At 38.4% G+C, this 15,019-nt stretch overlaps 1 protein-coding gene across 3 annotated transcripts; it reads left to right on the top strand.

Annotated features, from left to right (window-relative positions):
- Window positions 1–708: 708 nt before the first annotated feature.
- tmem68 (transmembrane protein 68) lies at window positions 709–14,021 on the top strand. Of its 3 annotated transcripts, XM_042498550.1 has the most exons (9): window positions 709–823; window positions 2,040–2,185; window positions 3,747–3,920; window positions 5,220–5,319; window positions 7,061–7,228; window positions 8,972–9,165; window positions 10,157–10,217; window positions 10,425–10,564; window positions 11,301–11,495. In XM_042498550.1, exons 2-9 carry the CDS (start codon window positions 2,126–2,128, stop codon window positions 11,403–11,405), a joined length of 1,002 nt encoding a protein of 333 aa, XP_042354484.1. In that variant the 5' UTR covers window positions 709–823; window positions 2,040–2,125; the 3' UTR covers window positions 11,406–11,495. The 3 variants fall into 3 exon arrangements, with proteins under 3 accessions (XP_042354484.1, XP_042354485.1, XP_042354486.1); XM_042498551.1 differs by lacking the exon at window positions 10,425–10,564 and having other exon boundaries at window positions 11,301–14,021; XM_042498552.1 differs by lacking the exon at window positions 2,040–2,185.
- Window positions 14,022–15,019: the final 998 nt, after the last annotated feature.

The following is a 15,019-nucleotide window of genomic DNA, read 5'->3' as shown; positions in this document are numbered from 1 at the left end:
CTTTTGAATTAGACTCTTGAAATGTAAAAGGTGCTATGTGTGTTTCTTGTGTGTGTTTGTTATGTAGTTTGTTGACATCTAGAGCATCATGGCTCTAAACTAATTGCCCCTAGTGGGATTAATAAAGTTGTTTGAATTTAATTGAATTGTTTTTACTACTTTAATTGTGTTGAATATATAGGCCTATATACAATTCAAAATGTTGCTGATTTTGAATGTCTTGGTACATGACATGTTAACAGATAACATGCCACTGGCAAGAATAAAATAATTAAATAAATGAATAAATAAATTGCTACAGAATCCACCTCCATCCTTTTCTTTGGAGGGGGTAGGTAGCACTTTGTGATTTTTTTGCGCTTTTATTTTGAAGGCTAAAAGTCAAAAAGGAAGTCACCATCAATGTTTAGTTGCATTTTTTGTCCCAAGAGAGTTTCGCGTAGTCCCGCCCTACTATGCTATAATTGGTTATGTCTACTGGCTGTGATTGGTTTGTGCTTTACATGTTGACGCGTCAAGGTCAATTGCGGGTAGTGATTGGACAAAGCGGCAGCGCAAGCGCTTTCAATAGCGAATCACAGCACAGTAGGGTGGGAGCAAGCGGAACTCTCATGGGAAAGGAAATAACGCAAGTGGAACTCTTTCTATTGATTCGGTGTTTTGTAGGGACAGGAGACCTTGTTGTGTCACACTGAAAGAGTTCCGGGGTTAAGAGGACAGTAGTTAGCTTGTATGTGGCTGTTGGCTGATCAGACTATGTCTTGCTAGTATTACATAAATAGACATGTTTTTAATGGCTGTGCGAACAGAGGAACGGTCACAGGTAACGTTTGTGTGTTTGTTCTGTGTGTAGTGGAGGTGACGTTAGCTGTTGACGTTCTCACTGTAGCTGTCAAATCAGATTTTCCACCTCTGCTCTGCGCCGCTTCGTTGGTTAGCTCACTGCTCTCCTGTTCTGTTATTATTGTCACATTATTGTTTAGTTTCTTCACGCCTCTGTTCAGTATAGCTCGGCTGCAACGTTAAGCCGAACACTAAAGCTAGCTAACATGAAACCATTCCAGCACAGCTAGCTTGTCATCTGATTCAGTGCTGCAGTTCGGGCTGGGTGTCGTCAGGCACGGTATAGTGCCTCTCACATACCGAGATTTTTTATCTAAAACTTAAACCTTTAAAACCAGAGCAAATCGGCTTGATTTCTCTCTAAAACACGGGAAGAAGACGATGAGCAAAGTGACAATAAATAACCCAAATAATAGCAAGAAATTAGCAGAAAGTTACGAGAAATTTAGCTCAGCAAAGAAAGAAAGAAAGAGATATAAAACACAAAAATTACCAATTACAAAGAGTGCTTAAAAAATTATAATTCTGTTACTAAATGTAAAATATGGAATTATGATGATTGTACCATTATGGACATTTTCCCCTAGCCCTTTAAAAAATTCAAATCATTTTATCAGAAAGTTTCTTGCTAAGTTTAGCAAAAAAAAAAAAAAAAAAAATGTTAAAAAAGTATTTTCCTTGTATTTTCTTAGTTAGTTAGTTTTTTAAAAATCTTAATTTTAATTTAAACTCCAAAAGATGAAGCAGGATCAAGGACAAATCTTAATTCATTTTTAAAACTATGTTTTAAAAAGTGACTAATAAATCTACCGTGTGTTTTCATGACTTTATTGCCCATTTTCAGTCCTTTCTCTCATTTATTGCTCATTGCCTTCTTCCCTCTGTTTTTGAAAGATATCAAATCAATTTGCTCAGTCTTCAGAGGTTTCAATACTTTAAAAGGCATCTGATTGCATCACAAAAAAAGTGATGACAATCCAGGAATCAAAGGGTTAATCACTGCTAACCTAATAGGAAAGGCATGTTGTTGTTACCAAACCAGTCAAAACCCCTCAAACTGTAATGGTATTCTACTGATAGACAGCTGACCTTTGCCTGAATGATGTGCATCATAACAGGATAAAAATGGCCATGCAATGATCGAGCTGCTGAGCTAACTGAGTGGTGTTTTGGTGTTTTCCACTCCCCTCCTGCAGCTCACCTGTGTGCAGCAGTAGATGCTCTCCATGCAGTGTGCTCCTTCCCCCTGAGGCTGTCATCAGCTGTTTGACAGCAGAGCAGCATGTCAGACTCTGGGAACCAGTCCTGTCTGATGGGAGCAGAGGACACTGTCTCCTTCCTGGTATGTCCATTTACTTCTGACAATTGCAAAATGGTTGTTGTACATCCTCTCTGGATGAAGGCAATGACAAATGAAAGAAGAAATCAACTGAAAGGTTGCTTGTTGCTCCCTCTCTCTCTCTCTCTCTCCCTATATATATACAAATATATACAAATATGTATATATACATATATATATATTTGTATATATTTGTATATATATAGGGCACATTTGCCTTTATTGAAAGGACTGATAAGTGAGACAGGAAAGGGCTACAGGTTGGTATTGAATCTGGGCCGCTGCAGAGGCCTCAGCCTGTTCGGGACACACGTTTAACAGCTCTGAATGAGCTGGAGGTCACCATGGGGCTTTTTATTGTCACACTGTAAAATCTAGCAAGTTGATTTTACTTTTAAAAAAATCTAGGAAACCAATTGTCTTGAAAAATGTAAACAAGTATAACTCTTAGTCTTAATTCATGTTTTTTTTTTTTTATGAATCAGAATCAGAATCTGGTTTTATTGTCAAGTACATTTACATATACAAGGAATCTGACTTGGTGTTTTGGTGCAAAACAATTAACATAAATGAAGAATACAAATAGTGAATTTAAATAGTATAAGACATAAGATAAAAATATGGAAGCAATTTAAAAATATAAAATGAAAAACTAGAACATAAAGAACACAAAAAGTATGTACAAAAGGTGCAGTGGAGGAATAGTATAGTTGTGCAGAAGTTGAGTTACAGTGCCAATATCTACAGTCTAAATAAATTAATTAACCTACAGTGTGCATGTAAAGAAATCCAGCCCAGTGTGAGTTAATGTAACACATAAAAACTGATTTAGCACAACATTAATGTAATGTTTTCAGACTCTGGGGCTGGATTAGAGCCTGTATCATATGGGCAGTGCGGGGAGGGCTGGAGTATTGTTCATGATGGTGACTGCAGAGGGGAAGAAACTGTTCTTGAGGCATTTTGGTCTGATGGGCCGCAGCCTCTTGCCAGAGGGGAGGGTCTCAAAAAGTCTGTGTCCGGGGTGAGAGGTCTAAGTTTAAGCAACTTCAGTAAACCAATTTTACTGTGCTAAATATCTGTATTATGCTGATTGCCAACTAGTCAGTCATATTTGTATTTTCTTATTAAGAAACAGAACTGGCAGATCTACTAACTTCATCATTGGCTAAATCCTCTTTGTCATGATCAGGTTGAGCGCGACTAACTTGGTTAGGTTTAATGTATGTGCTTAAAGGGTCAGTTCACTCAAATCCCAAATAAAAATGTCACCACACTAATGTTACTGTGAGCAATGCGTCAACATTTTTTGTGCTGAAGTTTTTTTTAGTTATCCTCTCTGGAGCTTTTCCTGCCAATCCACGACAACTGGGGTGGACAGAAATATTAAATTAGTTTGTGCTGCTCAAATAATGAAAAAACTGATGTGAACCAAAGTAATTCCTACAGCCACCTTCACAGCTCTGACACCTGAAGATTTAGCTGACGTCTTCAGGGGTCGTTCTGTGTGGTGGACATGTACAAAGTTAGAGTGAAGGATTGAATTGTGTGTCTTGGTCCACAGGTGTGTGTGTTCCATGCGTGGGAGGACTGGGCGGGCCTCGGTCAGTTGGAGGACTATCTGAGTGTGTTGGATTACCTGCTGTGGGTCTTCACCCCTCTGGCCATCGTCTTCATCCTGCCCTTCCTCATCGTCATTCTCCTTTACCTCTCTATACTCTTCCTTCATGTCTACAAGGTATGCACACGCTCAGTCCACCAAAGGCACTGTGTCAGCTACAGCTGGGCCATATGGGCTGAAAATTATATTGTGATATTTTTAAGCTACATCTCGATACACGATATGTATCTCGATATTTTTAAATCTCTTCAAAAGCACCTAATTATTGCTAGAACTGGGAGATACAGCTTTTTTTTTTTTTTAAACAAATTTTCTCTTTGATGTGACAGTATTATAGGAATGGGTATTGGTACGTTGAAAAAATATTAACAAAATTCCATTTTTGACCAATAATCATTACTAATGTAGATATAATGACTAAGTGGATAAAGGCAAGTATGAAAACAAGATACATCTGATAAGTTGAGAAAAGTACATCACTTTACTGTAATGCAATCTTTAAAATAAGGAAAAAACATGGTGATATTCCATATCACTATATAACAATATCCAATATCTAAGATGATACGTAGTAATCATAATAATGATAGTAATAATAATAATAATTATTATTATATTAATAATAATAATAGCTTTTATTCATATAGCACCTTTTATGCTTAAGCACAAAATGCTTCCCAAACAAAAAGGTTTACAGAATCAAATAAATGTCAGACACTCATGCAGCCCCTCCCCTGCCCCCTAATGTCATAACCAAAACTAAGAACATTAAGACACAAATAATAAAATAGCAATGTGTACAAAATTGGCAGATAAGACACTTATAAAAGAAATAATGTCATATAAAACTGGTTGAAATATAAGAACAAATAAAAGAACAAACTTTTGTATTTAAAACAGGTAAAAGTGCAAAGTATATGAAGTGCTTAAATACTCACATGACAAAACTAAAACAGTACCACTATAAAATGCAACGATAATAACTTTTAAAATGTAAAACCATCAAACTAATTTTAAGAGAAGGCTTTTTTATAACAGTAAGTTTTAAGGAGGCTCTTTAAAGTTTCAGTGGAGTCTGCTGATGGGGCCGACTGTTCCCTCAGTGTGAGACGTAGTCCATTGACCATATTTTCACATCTCGATACAATATAATATCTTTATAATGCCCAGCCCTAGTGTCAACAGTAAATAACAGGTCATAGGTACAGATAATATTTGCTGGTGCTATACTGTGAAACTCATGTTGTAATCAGCATTTATATCATCACAGATTTAGAAGGAGTTGAATATCAGGAATAAGCCTCAGTGAGGAAACTATGGAAATAAGATCCATGTTGTTTAAAATCTGTTGCTGTTGTCCTGTGCAGTCATTGAGTCACTCCAAACCAAATCTTTTCTGATGATTTTTTCTAACAGAGGAAGAATCAGCTGAGGGAAGCTTACTGTAACAACCTGTGGGACGGAGCCAGGAAGACCCTGGCTACTCTGTGGGACGGACATGGAGCCATATGGCATGGTGAGACAACAGACTTCATTTTTAAGATCTGTGGCATCCGTAAAATTCTGTCCCTTCAAAAAGCATTCACAGTGCCTCACATAGGTATTCACCCCCTTGGCCTTTTTCCTTTTTTGTTCTGTTAAAACCTGTAATTCACATGGATTTTTATAGGATTTTTTATGGACACAAAGAAAATAGTCACAATTGGTAAAGTGATGTTAAAAAAGAAACTTGCTTTCAAAAATTCAAAAACCGATACATCGGTCAGCCAATTTTATCAGCTGATATTAGCCCATCACAGATATACCAGTTTTGGCTTATATATGCACAACATAAGGTTTATTTTTAACAGAACATAATGTAAAAAAGATGCTTAAAGTAATTTAGAATAATCAAATTCCCAATATAAATCACTTTTTCAGGCCAATGATGTCAAGTAAGAAAAAGTTTGTTGTTAAACTTGAAAATATCCTGCCTCCATTCCATACCTTTGTTACAAGTATTTGACAACCATATCTGAGGAATATTGCATATTTATATAAAATTGACCAATACTATGTTGTTATCAGAATTTTTTTACCTGGTGCTGTCAATTACTTTCACAAGTCACAAAATGAGTTAAATGAAGTCCACTAAGTGTCACATGATCTCAGCATATATACATGCGTTCTGAAAGGCCCCAGATTCTGCAGCACCACAAAGAAAGGCTTAAGATCAAGCCAGAGGCACCATGACGACCAAGGAGCGCTCCAAACACGCCAGGGACAAAGTTCTAGAGAGGTACAGATCAGGTTTGGGTTCTAAAAAAAGATCTGAAACTTTAAACCCTCCCTTTAGCACCATTAAATCCAGCATTACAAAATGTAAAAAATATTGCACCATAAGCAATCTGCCAAGAGAGGGCTGCCCACCAAAAGTCACAGACCAGGGAAGAGGGGCATTACTCAGAGAGGGAACAGAGAGAGCAAAGAAAACCCTGAAGGAGATGGAGAGCTCCACAGCAGAGACTCGGCTCTCTGTCAATAGGACCACTTCTTTTACTCTATGAGGTGAGCTTTATAGAGGAGAGGCCCTAAAAAAATCCAGTGCTTCAAGACAGCAATAAGAACATGTTTAGAGTTCACCACAAGGCATATGTGTGACTTCCCAAACGTATGGAGGAAGGTACTCTGGTCATATCAGACTAAAATTGAACTTCAGGCTTCACCACATCAGTGTTTTGGTGAATTAGGTGCTGGTCATGGCAGCAATTGATGGTTTTATTTCAATCACTTTGTCAAGGCACGTTCAACATAAATATCATGTATAGCTAGGGCTGGGTGATATGACTTTAAAATAATATCACATTATTTTTAGGCTATATCGTGATACGTGATATATATATCAATATTTTGAAATCTCCTCCAAACTACTGTAAACTACTAAAATACAAACTTATTAAATGAACTACAGTTACAAATTAAGTAGCTGCTGCCATAAAATTGGTTAGCTGCATAAACTTACCAAAGTTAAAGTACTGTTGCAATAAAGTTAAATAAAATATTGTTAGAATTAAACAATTCAAATTCCATTTAGGTGCTTCAGTTTGAGGGCCCTGGTATTGTTCATTCTGCCTCTCTGTCAAACTGTCGTGGCCTGTCAGATTGGTGGATATGTTTTCCTCATTAGCTTGTGTTTCGTCTGTTTGCATGTACTACAGCACTTCTCCACTCCAAATGTAATAACAAATATTCCTCCTGTACTGTGGTCTGTGTACCAGGCTATGAGATATACGGGATGGAGAAGATCCCGGACAAAGGACCAGCACTGATAGTGTACTATCACGGAGCCATTCCTATCGACTACTATTACTTCCTGGCCAATGTAATTATCCAGAAGGGACGGCCCTGCCACTCTGTAGCTGACCACTTCCTCTTCAAGATACCAGGTACTCACACCCAGTACGTTTACATCCAGTTTAATGGAGCTACAGTCATAGCTCAATTAGGCCATTTAATTGGACTGCTGTCTTTGTCCCAGTATAAAAGCACCGGGAGAGAATCCATTTATTAATGAAAGTATGTCCACCACGCCATGATAGGTGGAGATATGCCCCCTGTCAGCTAGCTGCTATAAACCTAAATTATTTATACAGTCACAAATCACAATTATAACTATTTATTTACAATAACTTTGGGGTAGAAAAAGATATAATCAAACTCTGTCTTCACTGATTAGCTTTAAGCTACCTAAAGTCAAGTCAAGTCAATTTTATTTATAAAGCCCATTATCACAAAACATGGTTTGCCTCAGAGGGCTTTACAGTGTATGACATCCCTCTGCCCTTAGACCCTCACATCGTTTAAGGAAAAACTCAAAAAGAACCCCTGAAACAGGGGAAAAAATGGAAGAAACCTCAGGAAAAGCAGCAGGATCAGGGCGAGCCGGAGGTACAGTATCAGTGCAGCCACAGCATGAGCACAACCAAAGGCAGGATCACAGCATCAGCACAGATATCACAATGATCAGGCACAGCCAGGATTGCAGCCAGAATCCAGGAAAACTAGGAAATAAGGGAGCAGGAATGCTCCAGAGAGGTGTTAGCGTAATGCAGTAAGCAGACATAAGCGTTTGCAGATGGAGGGAGCAAGAGAAGGAAAAAGGAGCTCAGAAAGTCCCCCGGCAGATTAAACCTATGTCAGTCTAACTAGGGGCTGGTCCAGGCAACCTGAGCCAGCCCTAATTATAAGTTAAAGAGGAAGGTCTTAAGTCTACCCTTAAAAATGTAGACAGTGTCTGCCTCCCTGACTGAACCTGGTTCCATAGGAGAGGAGTATGGTAACTGAAGGCTCTGGCTCCTATCCTACTTTTGGAGACTTTGGGAACCACAAGTAACCCTGCGTTTTTAGAGTGCAGTGATCTTGAGGGTTGGTAGGGAACTATGAGCTTTGACAGATAGGATGGAGCCTGACCATTCAGAGCTTTGTAAGTAAGGAGGATTTTAAATTCAATCCTGGATTTTACAGGGAGCCAGTGCAAAGAAGCTAAAATAGGAGAAATATGATCCCTTTTCTCAGTTACCCGTTAGTACACGTGCAGCAGCGTTTATTTATCAGAGGAGGGGGGAGGATGGCTGGGGTCTGACTTTTTTATTTAGAATAAATATAAAATATGTCCTTTTCAAGTTGTATGTCCCTCATATGAGCCAAAATTAAAAATGCAAGTCCCTCCTCAGTGTTTTTTTTTTTTTAAGATTTTTTTTGAGGATTTCTCCCTTTATTGATAGGACAGCTGTAGACTGTTAGGAAATTTGGAAGAGAGAGGGGGAATGACACACAGCAAAGGGCCACACTCTAGTAGGTGAGCCAGAGGCTGCCCCCTGTCCTCAGTGTTTAATGTTTTTGCACATGACGGAGAAAAAAAGACAAAAAAACAATAACCTCAAATCACCAGCAAAACATAAAGATGCTAATTCACACTGAACTAATACTATCCCATGACCTCTGTGTTTGCTGAAATATAATAAATCATTTGCTCTTTTCCTTTACAAATTATGGACGTGACTGATTCAAACAAGATTAAAATCACAGACTTCCTCCGTAATTATTACAAATTCTACTGGAGGTCCCTACGTAATACTAGTCCTGTGGGAATAGGGCTTTATTCTGCTGTACCCTGTATCCTCTTTCAGGTTTCAAGTTACTGTTGGAGGTGTTCAGTGTGATCCACGGCCCTCAGGAGGAGTGTGTGCGGGCTCTGAGGAACGGTCACCTGCTGGGGATTTCTCCAGGAGGAGTGCGGGAGGCTTTGTTCAGCGATGAGACGTACCCTCTGCTCTGGGGAAAACGCAAAGGCTTTGCCCAGGTCGCCATCGACTCGCAAGTGGTGCGTTGTTCCTGAAATCTACTGTTGGTGCCTGCCTGTGCTTTTGTTTAAGTTTGGGCCTGGAGTGCATGCTGATTAGATTACATTGTACATTTCACTTAACTCTTTAAAACCTGAGCAAACTGGCTTGATTTATTTCAAAAACATGGGATGAAGGCAATGAAAATAAAATAAGGACGAGATAAGTGAGAAATTAGTAAAAAAAGAAAAAGAAAAAAGACAATTACTTAAAAATGAGTAAAAAAAGGAAGTTTAAAAAGGACATGAAACTACATTAATAATATCAATAATAATGACTACAAATAATTTAAATACATAATCCTTTTTATTAGAAATATTTTTAAAAATAATTTTCTAATAAATTCTTCCAATTTGTGAGATATTTCTTGACAAATTGGTCGTTGCCTTTTTCTTTATTCTTTTGTTTCGTTTTAATACCCGTGAAAGGTGTCTGAATGCTGAGCAAGAAAAGAGTCGATCAAGGTTTCAAAGGGTTAATGCTACATTCCAGTGTTTCCCAGTGCAATTGCAGATATGGCACATTTTCAGTTTTTACATGTTTTAAGTGTTTTTGAATGCACAGGCAGTCCATCTTCTTCTGTGTGTCTTTACTAAACTTTAAATTATTGGATGTGGAATTCCTGTCATTTGTTTGTATACTTTGTCATAGTGCAGGGCGTGCTCCACACATGCAACATTCTTCATGTCGTCTTTGTGATATTCACACATTAACTCGACACACATCTGTTTTATTCGTTCATGTACTGTGATAATTGCCAGCATGGAATAATATTCTTCAGTTTGTATGAATTGTTTGGACTCTGCCTGGATTGTCTTTGGTCAGATTGGTGTATCCTGACATAACTGATCACTATATTACCCACTGTTAATAGAAACAAGTGCGGCATGTTTCAGTTGCGTACATGTAAATGCCAGCAGACCAGCACAAATGACTAACGTACCTTTCTCTTGCTCTCTCTCTGTCTTCCAGCCAGTAATTCCAATGTTTACTCAGAATGTGCGGGAAGGCTTCAGATCTCTGGGAACACTTAGTAAGTGGAGAACAAAGTTCAAATCACCAAGACCGTACCAAGCTGTTGGTAACTATAGAGTATTATCAAACTTCTCCTCAAGACAGTGCGGTCACAAGGAGGGAGTGCTGACCTGACTGATGGTAACCAGTCTGTTGTCACTGACTACAGTCTGAACTGAATCTTCTCTCTACACGTTGCTCTCTCTGTCTGTCTCTTTTCGTTTAGGGTTTTTCCGCTGGGTGTATGAAAGGTTTCGTCTCCCTATAGCTCCTGTTTATGGTGGATTTCCTGTCAAGTTTCGGACCTTCCTTGGTGATCCAATCCCGTATGACCCTAACATCAGCGCTGCAGAGCTCGCAGACAAAGTCAGTGAGCTACAACTGCTATTATATCTGTTATCCTTCCTTTCTTCTTTTCTTCCTCCCATCCTTCTGTCTGTCCTTCCTTCTGTATTTACTTTTTCCAATCCTTCCGTCTCTTTCCTTCCTTCCTTCCTTCTGTTCTTCTTTCTTTCCTTCTGTTCTTTTTTCTTTGGTCCTTCCTTCTGTGTATTATTCCTGCCTTTCTTCTTGTCTTCATTCCATCCTTCCTTCCTTCTAGTCTTTTTTTTCCCTATTTTTTTCCCCTTTTCTTTCTCTTTTCATTTCTTCCATCTGTTATTCCTTCTCTTCTTTCATATTTCCTTCCTTCCAGCCTATCTTCCTTCTCTCCTTTCTTTGTTTTGTTCTTTTTTCCTTCTCTCTTTCCATCCTTCTTTTCTGCCTTTTGTCCTTCCCTCTTCCCTTCTTTTTTCTTTCTTAACTTCTATTCATCCCATTCAATTTTTCTATCTTCCTTCCTTCTATCCTGCCTTTCTTCTTGTCTTCCTTCCCTAATGTCTACCTTCCTTCTTTCCTTCCCATTATTCCTTTTTCTTTTCTTCCTTCCCTCTGTCCCTCCATCATTCCTTCCTTCCCTCCTTTCCTCCCTCTGTGTGAGCAGAGTGTGACAGGTGTCGTGGAGGATATGGGGTATTTGTACATTTGAAGCTCTCACCTCTTCCTGCTGTATTTTTGACTGACTGAATGAGAGCGATGTCATTCTTGTGGTGTTTGTGTGCAGGTGCAGCAGGCGGTCCAGTCTCTGATCGACCAGCACCAGCAGATCCCCGGGAACATCCTGAGAGCCTTGTTGGAGAGATTTCACACCAAACGGAAAGACCACTAACATCAGCAGACTGTGTAGTGCTTGACCAAAACGACATGTCACATCGGCTCAGATGGCTGCAGGGTGCACAGGTTTGGTGGCCTAATATGTTGGAATATTTGCACAGCTTCCTCACTGCTTCCAAACACCTCTGACTGCAGCTACTAAGATTACTTTAAGATATGTCTCCCTGGGTACAGTGACTTCTGTTTCATCTGATGCGTGCATTCAAAGTTAGACTTCCCGCAGTGGTGTTTGGACTTGATAATAATCATACCTCAAAAATGGTCAATGAAATGATAATTATTTTTTCAATACAGACCTGCACACATTCGAATTTCTTGTGTTCTGATATCTGCCTTTATTAAAGAAGTACGGGCAGTTAAAGATTGTGCTCAGGACTGATCTGTGGCCCGACTGGTTGGTTGAATCAATAGTCAGATGTAATTGGTTGTTGTAGATGTCTGTAGTTTAAATAAATGGGATTCACACAATGTCTTTATTGAAAATAGCTAAAAAAAGAACATTTGTGTCAGTAAGAGATTCCTAATGTTGGTTAACTAATATATTTAGTTTACTATCCATGCCTGTCAATTGCAGTGACTATGCAGACAATTGCTTGTTTTGATATACTTTAAATTATTTTGAGTTTGTACATCTTCATGCACTATTACCTGGTATCAGGCTGCAGGGTATCACCTAACAGACAGAGCAGACAGAGCTCAACCTGGTGATTAATGTTGGACGTAGTTACTGTGACGCTACGCACGACGTTTGTGGACTCGTGTTTTGAAGCCTTGAAGTCTTGAGTTTGGCATTTTGCTGTTGCCTTCTTGGATTTTTGAAGCCAGAAGTGACCATATTTGGATGAGATGGTGTAGATAACTCTAATGCAAGCTGCTAGCTTAGTTAGCATGATGGATTTACAGGTATGGTGAACTGTGATAATGCTAATGCTAATTTTTGCTAGCAACAAAAAAGAGGCCTAAAAAAACATGAATACAAAATGTTACCAAAAAAAAACTAAATACCCAACTCCTTAGAGAGTCTTTTAGTACAACCAAATGCTGAAAATTATACTTAGGTTTGATAGTAGACACCCTTTTCTTGATAGGGTCCCAGTGTTCTGCCATGTTCTGCTTATCCAGTCCAGCTGCTTCTTCTCCAGTCTTTGGGCTTATACCAGTTGCAAACATCTGGCTGAAATACTTACAGTTATTACTTAAGAATGACGATCTCTCAGGTGGGTCCTTGGTATGGCTGTCTCCTCCGGTTGAAATGCTCTTGGACTGTCTTTACTGCTGGAATAATGGTGCTGCAGAACCTCTGCCGATAAATTTCTTTTGAGACATTGTATTTGGTTAGTACTGCCGCTTTAATAGCTTTATGGGACTCTGCCTGATCCTTATTTATGTCAGCATTTGTCAAATCTTTGCCAGAAAGGGATGAAAACATTGGGAATGGTGTAAAATTCCTTCACTCCCTCTTTTAGGATTCTCATGTCACAGTAAGACATTCCTGAGTACAGTCTGGTCTTCTTGTTTCATATAGAAACTGTTTTCTTTATGCTGAACTACACTCGATAAACTTCTCACTGGGCAGAAGGAAGAGTGCATCTACTCATGGATGCGAGGCTTGCACGTCAGTGGGAGATGTACAGATTAAAAGTGTCTTCCTCGGCTAAGATGTGATGTTGGAAAGCTCAGTGCTGCTGGGTGAGCTAGCAGTCGATGCTTACTTTAATTGTCAGTGAACCGTCCACTGTTAAGGGAAGGATGATTTCTGAAAGGTCCAGGTGTAAGACCAGACTCTATATTTAGTAAGGACTCTGAGCTCCCTTGGGGTTGTCACTTTCACACAAGTGTCACATTGATTGAAATACTTTAGATATTTTAAATTTTGTTGTAACACCTTCCATCGGCTGAGAAGTAACAGCAACCATCTTGTTCTGAAACTATTGACTTAAAATGAAGCCACGATGCTGTTACTATGGACTGTGCTGTTGGTCAGGCAAAACAAGGCTTTTGAAGACATTACCTTGTGCTCCAGGAACTTCTGATTCGCATTTTGACATTTGACAGATTAAACCATGAAAGAATTGAATTCATATTACTGAAATTGAAAGAAGAAATATAGATTAATCAGCAGGAACCTTAAACATTAGGCTCAGCCCTACAAAGAGCAGTAGACTTTGTTGTGCCATACCTGAAAATGCCAAAGAGATGTGATAGGAAGTCATTTGTTTGAGCTGAAGGTAACGAACAAACTCATGCTAGAATAAGACTAGTAAAACTATATTTAGTAAACACACTCAGAAAAAAAACATCTAGATATGTAAGTGCAAAATCTATTCAGAATAAAATAAAAACAATTTTAAACTACAAAACAAGGGAAAGACATTCATTTTAGCCTTTAACCATCTGAAACCTGGAGCGACATCATTTCCCTCATGCTGCTTTTTGACGCCTTTTCAAAGTATTTAATCCTTTGAACAATGAAGAAATTGGTTTGTTTACTTTCAAAACATGAAAAAAATGAAACTTTGATCGAAATGGTTCACAAATTGCAAGTTATTAATAGATTTAGAAAAATAAAATATATTTTTAGAAAGTAAAGAAATATCTAGGACAAAACATCAGGGAAATTTATTTTAACAATAACTATATTTAACATTTTAAAAAATATTACAGAAAATTATTTCAGAATTTTTTTTGTGCTAATTTTTAGGTAATTTTCTTTTTTTCTTTTTTTCTTTTTTATTTTTTAACAAATTTCTTGTTGATTTTGGGATCATTGTTTGTTAAGTTGCTCTTTGCTTTCCTCCCATGTTTTTTAAATAAATTAAGCCAATTTGCTGAGATGTCAAAGGCTTAAGCAGACACTGGGCAGTAAAGTCAGGTTTTGACACTTATGTTTGAAGATATCTGCACATTCAGCTCCCCTCAAATTCCCTGTTGAGCTGTCCCACCAGCTCAGATGAGCGCTAACAGCTGTCCTATCAAAGAGTTTCACTTTGGAACAACTCTAAGGTACATGCACTAAAAGCCTTACAAGTAGATAGGTATAAAGCAGGGCAAGAAATATGAAATTAATACAAAAAAGGCAACACGTCAAAAGATGACCTCACTTAAAGGGGCTCAATGTGAAATTTAGAGCATATGAGTTGTCTGGATGTGGTTATCAACATGGAGATAGCTGAGCAAGCAAATCTGCCATCTCTTAATTAGTAAAGTAAAAATTCCATCTCAGATTACCCACCATATTTCTAAGTCTTGTGCCAATCGGCATCTTGGTGATTTTGGATGTTATTTAGGCTTGTTGTTTTCTCTGCACCCCTTTTCTGTCTCTTTCCCCTTACAGAATGAAAGAGGTTGCTTTGGGAAATAAAAATGAAAGAGTATTTTGGGTACAGGAGGCTCATGTTGCTACACAGCATGGAAACCCCTTTGCAGAAATGGCTTGAGATTAAACTAAATAATCACTGTAGAAAAATTAGTAGTGCATTTAAGTCTGATTTCTGTGTTTGTGGGCTTATTTGTGTGTGTTGTGTGTGTTCCTTAACAGCCAGGGAACGGACTGAAACTGAGCCTTTCATAACTGCTTAACTAACCGACAGTGTCAGCTCACTAAAAGTA

Source organism: Plectropomus leopardus, chromosome 12 (assembly GCF_008729295.1).
Source record: "Plectropomus leopardus isolate mb chromosome 12, YSFRI_Pleo_2.0, whole genome shotgun sequence".
NCBI lineage: Eukaryota > Metazoa > Chordata > Actinopteri > Perciformes > Serranidae > Plectropomus > Plectropomus leopardus.
Note: the sequence above shows the minus strand (reverse complement) of the source record. Positions and strands in the feature narration are given on the sequence as shown.

Bases quoted from the DNA above. Each gene is read 5' to 3' on its own strand.
- tmem68 (XM_042498550.1), top strand. From the start codon at position 2,126: ATGTCAGACTCTGGGAACCAGTCCTGTCTGATGGGAGCAGAGGACACT. The intron at 3,921-5,219 runs GTATGCACACGC...TTTTTCTAACAG, and splicing joins TCTTCCTTCATGTCTACAAG to AGGAAGAATCAGCTGAGGGA. The intron at 9,166-10,156 runs GTGCGTTGTTCC...TCTGTCTTCCAG, and splicing joins TCGCCATCGACTCGCAAGTG to CCAGTAATTCCAATGTTTAC.